This window comes from Pteropus medius, unplaced genomic scaffold, assembly GCF_902729225.1.
Source record: "Pteropus medius unplaced genomic scaffold, Ma_sr-lr_union100, whole genome shotgun sequence".
In the NCBI taxonomy this organism is placed as follows: Eukaryota; Metazoa; Chordata; class Mammalia; order Chiroptera; family Pteropodidae; genus Pteropus; species Pteropus medius.
In genome coordinates, this window is record NW_024355206.1 from 6,740,345 (window position 1) to 6,754,120 (window position 13,776).

The 13,776-nt window shown below is 60.5% G+C and overlaps 1 protein-coding gene across 1 annotated transcript in view; it reads left to right on the top strand.

Moving 5' to 3' along the window:
• The window catches only part of TMEM266 (transmembrane protein 266), a 62,721-nt gene that overhangs the window by 20,199 nt on the left and 28,746 nt on the right, over positions 1–13,776 (top strand). Inside the window, 2 exon segments of the mRNA XM_039858359.1 lie at positions 8,652–8,806; positions 11,392–11,465. Coding sequence (XP_039714293.1) covers positions 8,652–8,806; positions 11,392–11,465 — 229 coding nt within the window.

A 13,776-nucleotide genomic window follows, 5' to 3' on the forward strand; every position in this document is an offset into this window, starting at 1 on the left:
GTGGCCTCCACCTCCTGCTTCGCGCATCGACCTCGCTGGCCGCCTCGGTTCCCAGTGCGCGTCTCATTAGCCTGGTCTGTCTGGCAAGCATCCTTTCGGCCGGCGAGTGGGAGGGCGTGAGAGCTGGGTGGGGCCGGGGAGATGCATCGGTGACGCCCTCCTTTCACACGGGGTTGGGGTGCCTGGGAGGGGGGTGTGGGGGGCTGGAGACCAGGGAAGAGTCACAGGGCAGACCAGACGTTCCCCAGCCCCACTCCGCGCTCTAAGATACAGAGACGTAGGCGCTGGCCAGGGGCTTTGGGGCCCCCCCTCTCTCGGTGCTCGTAAATACCTCGGACCATGCCGGCTGCTTTGACGACGAAAGTGATGGGTCTCCGGATTACTTTAGAAGCCGAGGAGAAGCCTTGGCTAGAGTAAATTTTCAGAGCTTGGACCCCGCTGCCATACTTGTTTCCCAGAGGGGCTCCCCCTTTCTGGAGGGAACTCGCCTAACAATTGTGAAACGATACGTTTTGCAAAATGTCACCCCAGGGGCTTTCTGAAAATATACTTCTCTCCCAGCGTTGTGCGTAGCATCAGCAGGACATTGGGATGAAAGGACAGGCAGGCAGGTGGGGGATAGTCGAGGCGTCCACCAGCTTGAAGGCTGGCCTCGGGCCCCGCGGCCCCTGAGCCAGGGCCGGCTTCACACACGTGCGGCCCTTGCAGTCACGGGGCCCTGTGCTTGGCCGGATGCTCTGCTGCTGCCACCGTGAGATGGAGTCGTTTCGGTCAAGGACCCCTGCGTTTCCCCGGGCTCTGAAAATGACGGAGGCGGCCAGCCCTTCCCTGAGCACTAGTGACCGTGTTGCTGCATTCTGCGGTCAAAAGCAGTAGTGCAGCCTACAGATGCCTCAGCCCTGGACGCCTTTCTCGCTGGTCTGAGCCAGTGCTCAGCGCTCTTCACGTTGACGGTCAGAAGGCGGGAAGGCCTTGAGGGATGCTGGTCGGGGCCGTGTCCGCATGTGTACCCTGTGCGTGTAGAGTGCCGCGGGAGCCAGCCCCGGCCTGAGCAGGAGAGGGTGGACGGGGACCCTTATCACTGCGTCGGCTTCTCAGCTGGGTCTCAGGTTCCTTCCGGCGGGGAGAGGACAGCTGAGGGGCTGAAGGCAGAGGCTCTCGATTCTGGCCCTGGACAGTTGCTTCTGTCGGGTGACAACGGCAGGGCGAAGGGCTTTGTCGTGCAGCCAGGGGCTTCCTGGGGAGAGGCGGAGCAGGCCCCGGGCGGAGGCCGGGGCGAAGCTGGCGATGGAAGAGTGGACTGCACGGAGGGGGGGCCCTCGGCAGGGCCTCCCCGCTCTCCCGCGTCTCCTGGCCTTTTCTGAAGGAGTTGGCAGTGCCGGGGCGGGGTGGGGGGTGTCTCTGAGAAGCTCCGGTCCAAGCGTTTTGAACTCTGTGTCCGGTAGCTTGCTCGTCTCTGTTTTGTTTAATTCTTTTTCTGGAGCTTCGTTCTGTTCTTTCATTTGGGGCATGCTCTTCCGTGCGGTCATTTCGTCGCCCTCCTGTGTTTGTTTCTGTGTATCAGGTAGAGCTGCCGTGTCTCCCAGTCTTTACAGAGTGGTCTTAGGTAGTAGGCATCCTGTGGAGCCCAGTGGCACAGTCTCCTGAGCTGAGTGCTTCTTTACATGTGTCCCTTGTGTGTGTTGTGTGTGCCCTCCTGTTGTGGTTGAGCCTCGGCTGCTGTTGGCACGTCGGTGAGGGGGGCCGACCCTCAGGCTGACCCGTGGTGAGGGCTGGCCGGGACGACAGGATTCACTTTAGCGGGCTCTGGCGCCCTGGGCGTGGATCTTCTGCGGGAAATGAAGAGACCTCGGGGCCTAGCAGTCCACCTTTGGAAGAGGGACACTGGGTTTGCAGAGACCCACGCAGGGCGCAGACTGGAATTTCTCCTTCTCTTACCAGCCACAGCACGTCGAAGGCCTGGTTGGTGTGCAGGGTCTGTGCTAGACAGGGGGCCACAAAAGGGGATTCAGAGAGGGCCAGAGTCTCTGCGCCAGGTGGTAATGGCAGGGTGTCGAGGCAGCAGGCGGGCGAGGGCCAGCACCCGCTTACAGAGGCAGCTCTGGCCACAGAGAGAGGGAGAGTGTGTAGAAAGGGTCACGGGAGAGTAGGTAGCATGGTCTTTGTAAAAAGATGTATAGGTAGAGTAAGGAATGAAAATAGTTAGCCTTTTCTAATGAGCTGTAGGCTCTAAAACGTCTAACCCGAGTGTTCACGCCAGACCCCCAGAGAGAGGCCTGGGAGGAAGGCGGAGGAGACGCGGGCCTTGGCGCTGGGCGATGGTGCCCGCAGCATGTTTCTGCTGAGGCTTCGCAGTCAGGAAGCAAACACAGTGGGGCGTGAGATCGGGCCAGAAAAGGCAGGTCCAGTCCAGCAGCGTCTCTAACGAAGACGGAGAGCTCCAGCTCTGCCAGCGAACCCAGGCTGCAGGCGGGGCGGGGGGAGTGGAGGAGGAACCTGCCAGAGCAGGAAGCCAAAGTTCACATTCGCCTTCCCGTACTGTTGTCACTCAAGGGCCACCTCCTCCAGAAAGTCCTCAGTCCCCCACCCCACCCAGGCTGGGGCTTCACCTCCGTGCCCCGTAGCCCTCGGCCTGCCTCTGTCACTGTGGTCTGTTCTCGAGTCTGTCTCCAGCACTGGCCCAGGGCTCCCCCAGGGCAGGGGACAGCTCCTGTGAGCCCAGAATGTGGGGCAGGCCGCGAACAAACGAGCAAGTGCGTGGGTGAGGCCATGTACGGATAAGGATTAGAAAGGAAGGGACACCAGTTCCGTCTGGGGAGAGTTAGGGGCTGGCCCCCAGACCTGTTTGGGGTCGAGGAAAAGCCACGGGTAGGGATCAGGCTTCTTGTGCCCCAGAACTCAAGGCTGTAGTGGTGGCTACCCCGCCTCTGAGCTCATTCCACACTGCTCCACAAAGTCATGCTAAAAGAAAGCCGATTTGCTTCAGGTCATGCCAACTTCACTTAGTACAATTTTAGCATCTTTTTAGGAGAAGGAAAAGCCTCTCAGAGTTCAGGGCTAAAAGGCAGGTTTGTCCTTGCTGTGACCTTGAACGTGTCAAGTCTGGAAGATCGTGGCTGGTAAAGTCTTCGCATTATTTTCCCCCAAGGAGAACAAGTTAAAAATAAGCTTTAGTAATACATGTTTTTGATGCCAGTGAGGTTTGTCTATAATAAAGCACTGCCCCTTCCTCTGGTGGACCAGCTGTGCCTGGACCCCACACCGACCCTGTGACCCACACTCTGTATTTCATTGGGCTCATTCTCCCAGGAGGGTTCTTCATGCCTCAACCAGGGAGTAAAGGTTTAATTCAGATAAAAAATTTTCCCGTTGAGGACCAGGCCAGCCTCTTTCCCATAGTCCATGAACCACAAAGATTTTGCCTTGATTAAGAAGGCAATAAATTTACAGGCATATTCTCAGCAAAATAAACCTCCAATTCCCACGTCCTCACAGGTATGGGTGTCCAGCCGAGGGTGGCCACTAGGGGGCAGCAGTGCACCTCTGACCACCTACCCAGGTGGCAAGTGCCTCTTGGATGAGGGTGGACAATTTGAACTTCAGGCCAGGTCCCCCAAGGAAGGCGATCTGAATTTATGGAGTTTAGGGGTCCCCGTTCATCTGTGGAGGCACCTCAGATTTGCCAGATCACAGCTCAGGACCAGAGCTAGACTGAGACGTGGGGTGTGCTTGACAGCTAGCCCACTGCCTCCCGCCCGGATAGGAAGCTGACCTCGTCCTGCAGGCCCCGCTCACCAGGCATGGCCAGAGGGGACTCTCAGCCTGGTGGCTGGTTCCTGGCACTGTGGACTCCAGGTTGGGGTTCTCGTGGCTGCTTGATCCAGCAGTACCTGCTCCCTCCCTCAGCGAGGTTTGAACTCATGGCAGCTCTTCAGAGGTGTGTGGCCGATGCCCTGCCCCGCCTCTCGTAGGGCAGCCCGTCCAGGGAGTGTCGGCCATTGTGCCCCCAGAAGGGGGCTTGCGGCTCACCAAGTGGGGTGACAGCTCCTGCCAGAGCCGGGCTCTGGCCCCATGCCCTGCTGTCTTGCTCAGAGTTGGCAATTCTGAGGATGCCGGAAAGCTGACACTCTGGGACAAGCACATGAGAGACCCCTGTGGCCCCAGGGGCGCACGGCCGTCGCCCTCCCTTCCCCTGTGGCTGACTCTTAGCTCTCATTGCAGAACTGGAGCTGCTGGTGCAGAAACGTCCACTTCTTCAGTTCCCCCAGAGGCCTGGGCGAGTCCCCTGTCACCTTTGGCCAGCGTCCCCATTAGGCGAAGCGTGCTGAGGGGCCTGTGTTGTCGGGGCTGCGCGTGCTGCTGTGGCTGGCCTCTCAGAATTGGGAACAGGAACAAAGGGGGTGCTTGACGGTGCTGCTGCCGTTCAGGTCCTCCCTGTGGGAGTGGGAAGGAAGCCCCGCCACCCGTTTCAGATGTTCGGGAAGAGGGTGCCTAGCGGGTGCCGGGCGGACGGTTCTCACCAGTGGAGATTTGTCTCTGTGGAGAAGTCGCACCGATGCGAGCTCATTTCCCTCTCCTGCTTCGTCTCCTTTTTACTTGTTTTGCTTTTCAAGAGTGGGCTAGGACCAGGTGCTCAGCGCACGGTCAGAATTCACTTAAAAGGCTTCAGGCTCCAGGAGAGTATGGGCCTGCCACCCTCAGGTGCTCAGCACCTAGGACAGCGCCTGGCACGTCCCGGGCCTGTGCTAACTCTGCGGACAGTGTGAACCTGGAAACTTCTCGTGTTTGGATAGCCCTTTCCCGATGTCCATGCACCTGGCCCCTCCCAGTCGGCACGTGCGGCCACATGGTGAGCACTGTGTTCCGGGCTGGGCGTGCGTGTCATGGATGTTTTAGAGCAACAGCCCGCACAGCGGACGATGCTCCCATGTGCGGGATTCGGAAACAGGCTCGCAGATGCACTCAGAGTTCAGTCAGCGGCGGGCTGTGGGCGAGAGAAACCACTTGCAGCAAAACCCAAACAGATGGAAAAGTTCGACTTTTCCTCCACGTGTTTGTTAACAGAAAGGTTGAAGGAACTGTCTTTTAAAACAGCTAGATGAGTTACTATTTGTAAAGTGCTGAGAACAGCTCCTGGCTCACAGGAAGAGCTTTATAAGCGTTTATTAAATCAGTAAAAATAAAGCCCACGGGTTCAGTGCTGGAAGTCGTGTTTAAGTCAGCCTCACGGCTTTCTGTGACAATATTTTGATCATCCGGAATAAATATAGTAAAGTGGGGCTGTGGGGCGTGCTGCTGATGGTGGAAACCACCACCAAGCCTGTGATTTCCAGACCACATCAGTGTCTCAGAAGCGGAGCATCTTGGGGCCGGGAGGAGTCTCAGCCCCCCAAGTCCTGAGGTTTGAACCTGGGGTCCAGGTGTGATCGAGGTTCAGGGAGTCCGTACAGCCCCGACCGTACACGCACTGCTGCGGCTTGGTGAGGCTGGAGTCCTCACCCCCGGTGGGAGGGCTCTGCGGCCCAGCCTGGAGCCTCAGGTCCGGCAGAGCTGCCATGGTCGGCGCCAGGCAGGAGGGCCTGGCCAGATGGCTCCTCACTCGCTCTCAGCCCTCCCTCCGCTGCTTCCTTTGGGGCCTTGACAGGTGAAAATCTCAGTGAAGGACTTGCAGGGCCATCTGGCTCTGCTGCCTGCAGGGCGATGGGCTTTGCCGTGGCCTGCTACCTCCTGTGGGAACGCTGGGTCCCGCCCTCTGAGCCACGGCCCTCTCCCTGCGTTGAGCATCTTGCCAGCTTCGCTCGCCTCGTGGCCACAGCAGCCCAGTCGCGCAGGGCATCGCCGGGGGCGGGAGGCCGGGCCCCGCGGGAGTCAGCACGCTCGCTGCCATCCTGGCACCGCGGGGTCTGCTCCCCGTCAGAAGTGGCGTTTCACGCCAGGCTTGGGGACGCTGCCTGACGGAGCCGTGACCCAGAACCGCCTCCTTCCGGGCCATGCCCATGGCCTTAGCTCACATGAAGGATCCTTGGGAAGTTTGCCAAAATCCCTTTTAATATTCCAGGAGTTACCCTCCCAGGCTTTTATCAAGACCCCTAAGAATATGAAGCGGAAGCAGTCAAGGCCCCAGCCTCCCCTCCTGCCCCAGGATTTCTCTGTGGCCTGAGGAGAGACTGGTGGAGCCTGGCGGCAGAGCACCTGCTTCCGGGAGATGCCATCTGCTTGCTGACATTCGGGCATTTGGCAGCCTAAGTGGCCTCCTGGAGCTGCCCCTCCCACTGCACGAGGCGTGAAACCGGGAGCCGCCTGCCCTCTGGTGGCGGTTCCAGGGAGAGCACTGCCTCCAGGCTTGGGTGGTCGTCCGTGGCTGGGGACACGGAAGGGAAGTCCCTTCTCTAAGTCAGGTGTCAGTGCTGGTTTCCCTTCTGGCCCATTAAGCCCCTTCAGTCATCATTTAACACTCAGGGATATTTTGAAACTGGACAATTCTGCTTTTCTGCTAAAACGGTCTCCTAGGAACGTCTGAGTCATTTGAATTTCACAAGACATTTTCCTAGCAGCTCAGGGTTTCCAGACAGCCCTGTCAGCCAGGAAGGCTGCCGCTTCCCCCTAGCTCCGTCCCGGGTCCTTGGGTCCACGGCCCGCTCGAGTGGCTGGGTGCCCAGAGCCGCCCGCGTCTCCGGCTGCACTCTCGGGACGCGGCTAAGGAGACCCTCAGCGCCTGAACACGCTGGCCGCTCCGTGTGACACCATCCCTGGCAAGCCGTCTTCACAGCTGCCCCTCTTGTGAATAACCGGGGAGAAACTCGGCTCAAATTTCTGGTGAAATGGCGTCAGTTCAGGGGCCACAGACAATCGGACTGGGTTTTGGAGAGGAGGCGGAGTTGCATTTGGGTCTCCCTTGTGACCTGGCAGTCGGTCGCGAGGGCTTAAGGGGCAACAGGGAGGCAGCGCCGAGAGGTGGCTGAGACTGGGCGCGAACTCGTGAACTCGGGCGAGAGGCGCCAAAGATTAAAATAGGGCCCTTGTGGGAAAGAAGGAGGGGGGAGTAGGTGAGGCACACAGATGGGTCAGGAGAGGTCAGCCGAGGAGTGACAGCCGAAGAGATCTTACAGTTCCAAGGGTCTTGTAGCACCGCGGATGGCACCAGTGGGCAGCAGCCTCTGGGTTCTCTGAGCCTCTGTCCAGGTGTGCACGGCTGTCCCTCTGAGCTCGAGGTGAAGGCTTTACGCCTTGTCCTCCTTTCTGCCCCCGTGGACAGACACACCAGACCCTGTCCCCTAGCGGCGCTCTTGTGGCCGTGCGTTCACTGACACTGCCTCTCGCCCCGTCTCGCTGGTTTCTTAAGCATCCTGGCCAAGCCGCAGCCACCCTCACCAGGCCTCCTGCAGACCCTTCTGCTCTGAGCTTAGGATTTGCTAGATTTGGCAAAGAACCCAGGACCCCCAGTTACACGTGAGTTTCAGGTAAACACAGAATAATTTTTCAGTGTAAGTGTACTCTACAGAAGGTTTGGGACATACTTATACTAGAATATCGGTCATTGTTTATCTGAGGTTTAACTGGATGTGCCGTATTTTTATGTGGCAGCCCTGCGGAGCTCCGTGTGGTATCAGTTTAGGGGTGTCCCTATGGCTTCTCGTGTGCTGTGGATTGGCCCACGTGAGCCTGGGAGAGACTAGAGAGGTGGTTGTGCAGTGGACTTTGAAAGTCACCTGCAGTGAGTGACAAAGGCATTCGTCCATGGCCTTCACACCCTGGACCCCACTCTGCTTTGTCCTCCCCCCATCTCCCGTGTGTCCCTCAGCGAAGACCCCCTCTTCTTCTGGCCTGGCTGGTCTCCTTGTCCCAACCCCCACCCTCTCAGGCCATGCGCAGCTCACATCAGCCCCTTCCTCGCCACCTGGGTGCCTTCTTGCTGTTCTCATCCGCGAAGCCCTTCCTGGGACCAGGTTCTAGAGGCTGGAGACCGAACCCCAGTCTTTGCGTTTCCTCAGAACTGAGGACAGGGCCTTTCTTCCCAGGGATTTTAGAAAACATCCAGAAAAACTTGGAATAAGCATTTTCTACCAGATTTCTTGAAGAGCCAAGAGCTTTGCCCCACCTTCCAGCAGCTGGGGGCCCCTTCAAGCTCCCCTGGATGACATGGGAGGAAGAATCTCCTCTCTGAGGCATTCACGCTGCTCTTTGGGGAGAAGGGAGCACCTCCGTAGCAGAGCCCTCCCCCCCCCCAGCAGCACCCTTCAGATCTGGGGGGGTAGGCACCGGGTTCGGCAGACTGCTCCCTCGGGACAGGAGGTACGGGTGATGGCAAGTGTTCGGGCCATTACTGAGCACGTGCGGAGGTCAGCTGAGGGCTCCGGGATGCGGAGCCGGTGTGCGGCTCTGACGGCGCGGGAGCCTACTGCTCAGCACCGTTCTGTGCTCGTGGCCCGCGCAGACGGGCCCCCTGCCTGCCGTGACCCTCAGCCTTGCCCGCAAGCTGGTTCCACATCCGTTAGAGAGGAGGACACCGGAGCGCGGGGCGGGGCAGGGGCTGAGCGCAGCGCGGCCCCCCGCATGAGGCCGTGAGCGTGGACGGGGTGCGTGGTGAGGGGGTCGAGGGCAGGGCCCTGGAGGGGCGGCCCCGCTCACGCCGCTGCGCTTCGTGCCCGCAGGTCCGCCTGGCTGCAGCCGTGCTGCGGGAAGAGAGCGGCCGCGTGGCAGGTGTTTCTGCTCAGTGCCAGTGTCAACAGCCTCCTGGTGGCCTGTGTAGTGCTGGTGGTGACGCTGCTGACCCTGGAGCTGCTGATCGACGTAAAGCTTCTCCAGTGTGAGTAGCGGGGCGGATGCACGTGGCCCACGCGTGGTGTCGGTGTGTAGCGCACGCCCACCAGGGGGCCCGCGCCAGGGAGGGCTCCTGGCAGCTTCTGTCACCCCCAGCATCACTTCGTCCCTCTCCACCCAGTGTGGCCACTTTCGTGCCCCTCCCCGCATTCCACTGTCCAGACCCGAGGAGATACAGGTGTTGGGGACCCCCGTATGCACTTTATACAAATTGTTTCCGTTTGGAATTTTCCAGGTCAGACTTTTCCGTAGCTTAATGAGAGTTCCCACGTGTGGAGGTGTGTCACCTCGGCGTAGCTCACGACGGTAGCCAGTGACAACTTGATCCCCTGTGTTTTTGTCCAGTATAAGTGGGCGGTGTCACTCGCATGTAACGTGACCGTTCAGAAAGCCCTTTTCTGTACGTTTGAGCCTAGCAGCCCTGTGAGGCGGGCGAGGCCGGAGTCATTCATGTTCTAGACAAGGGAATTAGGTTTTGGTAAGTTAGAGCCTTGCCAGGCGGGAAGTCCTGAGGCTGGGACTAAAGGCCACCAGTCCACTCGCCCAGGGGGCCAGTTGTGCTCCCACCGTAGGTCCTTGTGCTGTTCGTCCTGGGTCACGGTTCGTGATGGCCGGAGGCTCGTCTGGACTTCACGGCAGCTTGGCTTTCCGCGGAGGGCCCGCCTGCTGCCCCCACCCTTGCGGACCCCTGTTTGGTGCCCTGGGGTGGGAGGGCTGACTTTTGGCTCTGGGTGAGTGATGAGTCATTCTGTAGAGCTCCTGGTTCCCACATTTCCCCGGTTCAGAAGCTGGACCTTTCCGTTCCTGCCGTTGGCCACACCCAGGACCATAGGTCCAGCCACTCCCGACCCATCATTCATCTTGGATTTGATTTCTCAAATGTCCCCAGTCCCTTTAACTGCAGCCTCCACATTCAGGGTTTCTCCCAAGTCCTACCAGCGTCCCAACTCTAAGAATGATGGGAGTACAGAGTGACTTTTGTCCGATCAGCCTCGCTGGATCGTGTGCAGCTGGTGGCCCCTTGGTTCCAGTGAAAACATCTTTGGGCATAAAGTCCCCAGCACCGGGTTACGCTCAGCCTGTCTTCAGTTAAACCGCGCTGCGTGCTTCCCCTCCCGCACGCCTGCGCGGCTGCTTTTTCTGAGTCTGACCGTGACGGAGGCCGTCCTTCCCTTGGGTACGCCCGGGCACTCAGTTCTCCGGCTGCGACAGGTGTTGAGTGGGACCGAGAACCTGGCTGACACAGGAATGTTGCTTAAAATTAAGTATCCAGGAGATCGATTTTGTTGGGAGATCCAATAGCAGCTCATAAAAGGCATCTTAAATTCCATAAAACGCACAATGAGATTTATGGCTCTTTTAAAGCAAACCGTAAAAAAAGGCACAGGAATTCATTTGTGAAATAACGAGAGAGTTTATACTTTCAGAACCACCTGGGAGTCACGTGGGACTAGGCCTCTCGGTTGCCACTGGTATTCATGTGGCTGGCATGGGAGGGGTCATGGCAGTTCCTGGCTCATCTTTAAGGGTCACTTCAGCCCCATGCCAGGGGCCAGAAGCCCCCACCGGGAGCGTGCACTGCCCCTTCTCCCCGAGCACACTCCGGGGCCTGCTTTCCGCTCCCCAGGGCCAGACTGCCCTCCCGGCTCCCGGCGTTTTTCTGGCCCCCAGGGGACTTCGAGCTGCGTGCTGGGCCAGGCCGGGCCAGGCTGGCGCGTTCTCTGCAGCAGCCCTGCAGCCCGTGTGGGCCCCTCTGCCCTAGGGTGCCCTGCACTGTTTCTTTTAGGCCTGTCCCCTGGGAGCGTTCCCTGCTGCCCGCTCTCCCTCAGAGCCCACCTGGCCCTTGCCTTGAGCCTCGGGCCCTCCCCGGGCAAGGCGCTGGCCGTGGCTCCTGTGTGTAAACGGGCCTTCCAGACCAAAGCGTCCACCCCAAGGGCTGCTCGGTGGCAGGTGGGTGGCAGCCGTCCGTGGCCGACCACTCTTCCCCGCAGACACTCTGGTGTCTGGAAGGCCAGCGCAACAACCGAGAAACACAGCAGACCCCAGCTGCTCACTGTGCCGCTTTCAAGAGGCCGGTGTCCCCAACCGTCAGCTCCTCCTTCCAGTCCTCCCTTCTGCCTGCTTTCTGAGACACCCTGGCTGCCACTGCCGCCTCTCCTCTCACTGTTCAGAGTGAAAGGTCGCAGTGAGCTTGCCGTGGCCCCACCAGCATGCAGGGCACCGGGGGACGAACCATGGTGGGGACTTGCGGCAGCTCATCTTCACCTGACGTGCTGCCCGTCCGGGCGCAGAAGCCACGGTGCCTCCCAGGACGCAGAACCCGTCAGGCCGAGGGGCAGAGCTAGGACTCAGAGCGGCGGCCGGCGGAGGTGGGGGGCTGGCCAGGGAGAGGACGGCGTCCCCCTCACCGCCGTTGCATGCGCCACTTAGAGCCGCCCTGCGAGTTCTCTGGCCCAAGTCATCCAGATCGAAACGTCCACACGAGCCCTTGTGTCCCAGGCTGGGGAGCCCCTCGACCGATGCACTCAAGTCCTTGCTCCTGAAAGCGGCCCCCATTACTGTGTGTTTCAGTTTCCAGCGCGTTCCAGTTTGCTGGTGTAATTCACTGGATCAGTCTGGCCATCCTCTCCGTGTTCTTCTCAGAGGTGAGTAAAGACTGGGTCCTGGGGTCCTGTCCGGAGAGACCACGCTTTATCGTCTAGACATTTGTGGGTGTCAGGCCTTCCGTGCGCCCTCGAGGCTGCAGCAAGGGAAACGCAAAACAGGGAGCCGAGTTTCGTGCTTGAGATGCAGTGGGGAGCAGCTGTGACCCACCAGGGAGGCTGGGCCCCGGCAGGTGGCCCCGAGCTGTCCCAGAGGATGAGCAGGTGGTGTCCAGGTGAAGGGTGGGCGATGCCGTCGTGCAGGCGAGACTGTGCGTCGCGGGAGAGCCAGTCGTTCGTGTGGTCAGTGAGGGGCCGGGGCCTGGAGGTGGGGAGAACAGTGAGGGCACTGTTGCCGTGGTGCTGGGTGCACCGTGGCCTCCCTCCGGGCGGAAAAGGTAATTGCAGGGCTGGGCAGTGGACTTGGTGCTGTGGGGTGTCCGGGGTCTGGCTAGGCCTTCCGTGCGAGCAGAGGGACATGTGTCTGCAGTGGGCGATCGGGGAGTGTGGGTGCCCTTCACCGTCGCTAGCTGGTTGGTCAGGCCACGTCCATATGCTTCCTGTGAGGTCAGAGGGAACAGCTCCCGGGTGCTGGGTTTTAGTGGGAGCAGAGAGCCTCATGGGACTGACGAGCGTGGAAACCAGAATCCTGGCACATCCTTCTGCCTTTGCATGGGGCGAGGGACACTTCTGAGCAGTTCCCAGCTGTCACCGTGACACCCTGGCCTGCGTTTCGGGGGGCTGCTGCAGCAGGTCTCCTGGGGAAGGTGGGAAGACTGGACTTCATGCTGTCTGGAGTTTATGTGGAAATCCCATTCTTCCTAACAGAGCGGGCAGCTGGCCCAAGTCAGCTGGCCACTGCCCCTCTGTACCCATGCCCCCTACCCCCATGGCCACGGGCCCACGTTAGCCCACCCCGGACTCTCAGTGCAGTCAGCAAGCACAGGAGAAAGGCAGAGCACACTGGGGAGGGGCGTGCACACGCGCACGTGTGCACATGCACATGCACACAGCTCACAGCAGCAGGGGTCCGCCACCCCGAGGGACGGGCCCCGGGTCCCAGAGCAGAGTGGGAGACACTCTGGAGAGCGGTGATGTGGGCGGAGGTGTGGGGTAGACAATGCTTTGTGATGCGGTCGTGGAGCCTGGCGCGTCAGTCCAGGACCCTGCGTGGGGAGCAGGAGGCACGGAGCAGGAGGCACAGGGCATTCGGCCGCGGCCCCTGTGGCCTGTGGAGTCAGCTGACGAGCCTGGGCCGAGGCTCAGACCGAGGGGCAGGTCCCGGGAACGTCCCAAGCAGCTCGCTGAGACCATCGCCCCGAAGCTGCCTCGGCCTCCAGGACAGAGCCCCCTCCCAGCCTGCCACCCCTTTAAGGGCCCTGCATGCCCTGGCCCCTCTGCCCCTCCCTGCCGTTCCCCTCTACCAACACCTGGGCCGTGGCCAGATGTCCCCTGGACGCAGACCTTGGAACATGTGCCACGTGTCTGCGGCTGCCAACGGGGATGTCTAACCAGGTGCTGCGGCTCTTCCCTCCGTCCCTGTACTTCGGTTCTATTGGCTTTTCAGAATTGACCACCCGACGTTAACTTGCCCCTCCCTCCCTGCCACTGCCTGAGACGAGCCACCTGCACAGATGAGCCCTGTGCAGACGGACGTCAGCCTCAGACCCACACCTGCTCCTGCTCCCACCCAGCTGGGGAGGGGCAGAGGGGAGAGCGGGGGGCTGGGGAGAATGGCTGCACCCAGGATTAGGGACCTTGTCGAAGACCATGAGGGTGGGGTGCAGCAGTAACGGGGGGTGACGGGAGTCCCCGCCCGGCGCACCCTGCCCTGTGTGAGCCGAGGGGCTGGGGCTCTCCTGACGAGGCAGCCGGCTTCTCCGCGTCTCAGGTGCCCGGGACCCCGGGACCCGAGCAGGCTTGGAGAGGTCCCCCCACCCTGCGCCCCCCAGAGGGCCTGTGTGCTGCTCACAGTGACGGGGCTCCTCTCGGGAGAAGGGCCAGGGGTCAGGGGACCCAGGCTCCTTTTAACGGCAGCTGTGAGGGCTACTTCCTCCCTGACACGGCCTCCCAGAGCTGCCCTGGGTCTTGAGGGAGCCCGGGCGCTGTTAGCTGGGCCGTGCGCCCAGCGAGGGCCATTGCCAAACCACACTGGGCCAGGGCCTTGTTTTCCCGCATCCGCAGCCACCCCAAGATTTTGGGTCCACGAGGGGCTCCTCTCCTGCCTGCTGCTCCTCCTGGGGGTCCCTGGTGAGCTCCATCATCAGACAGGCACGAGGGTGGTGATGTGCTTTGTTCTCTGAGAGTTGAGGGT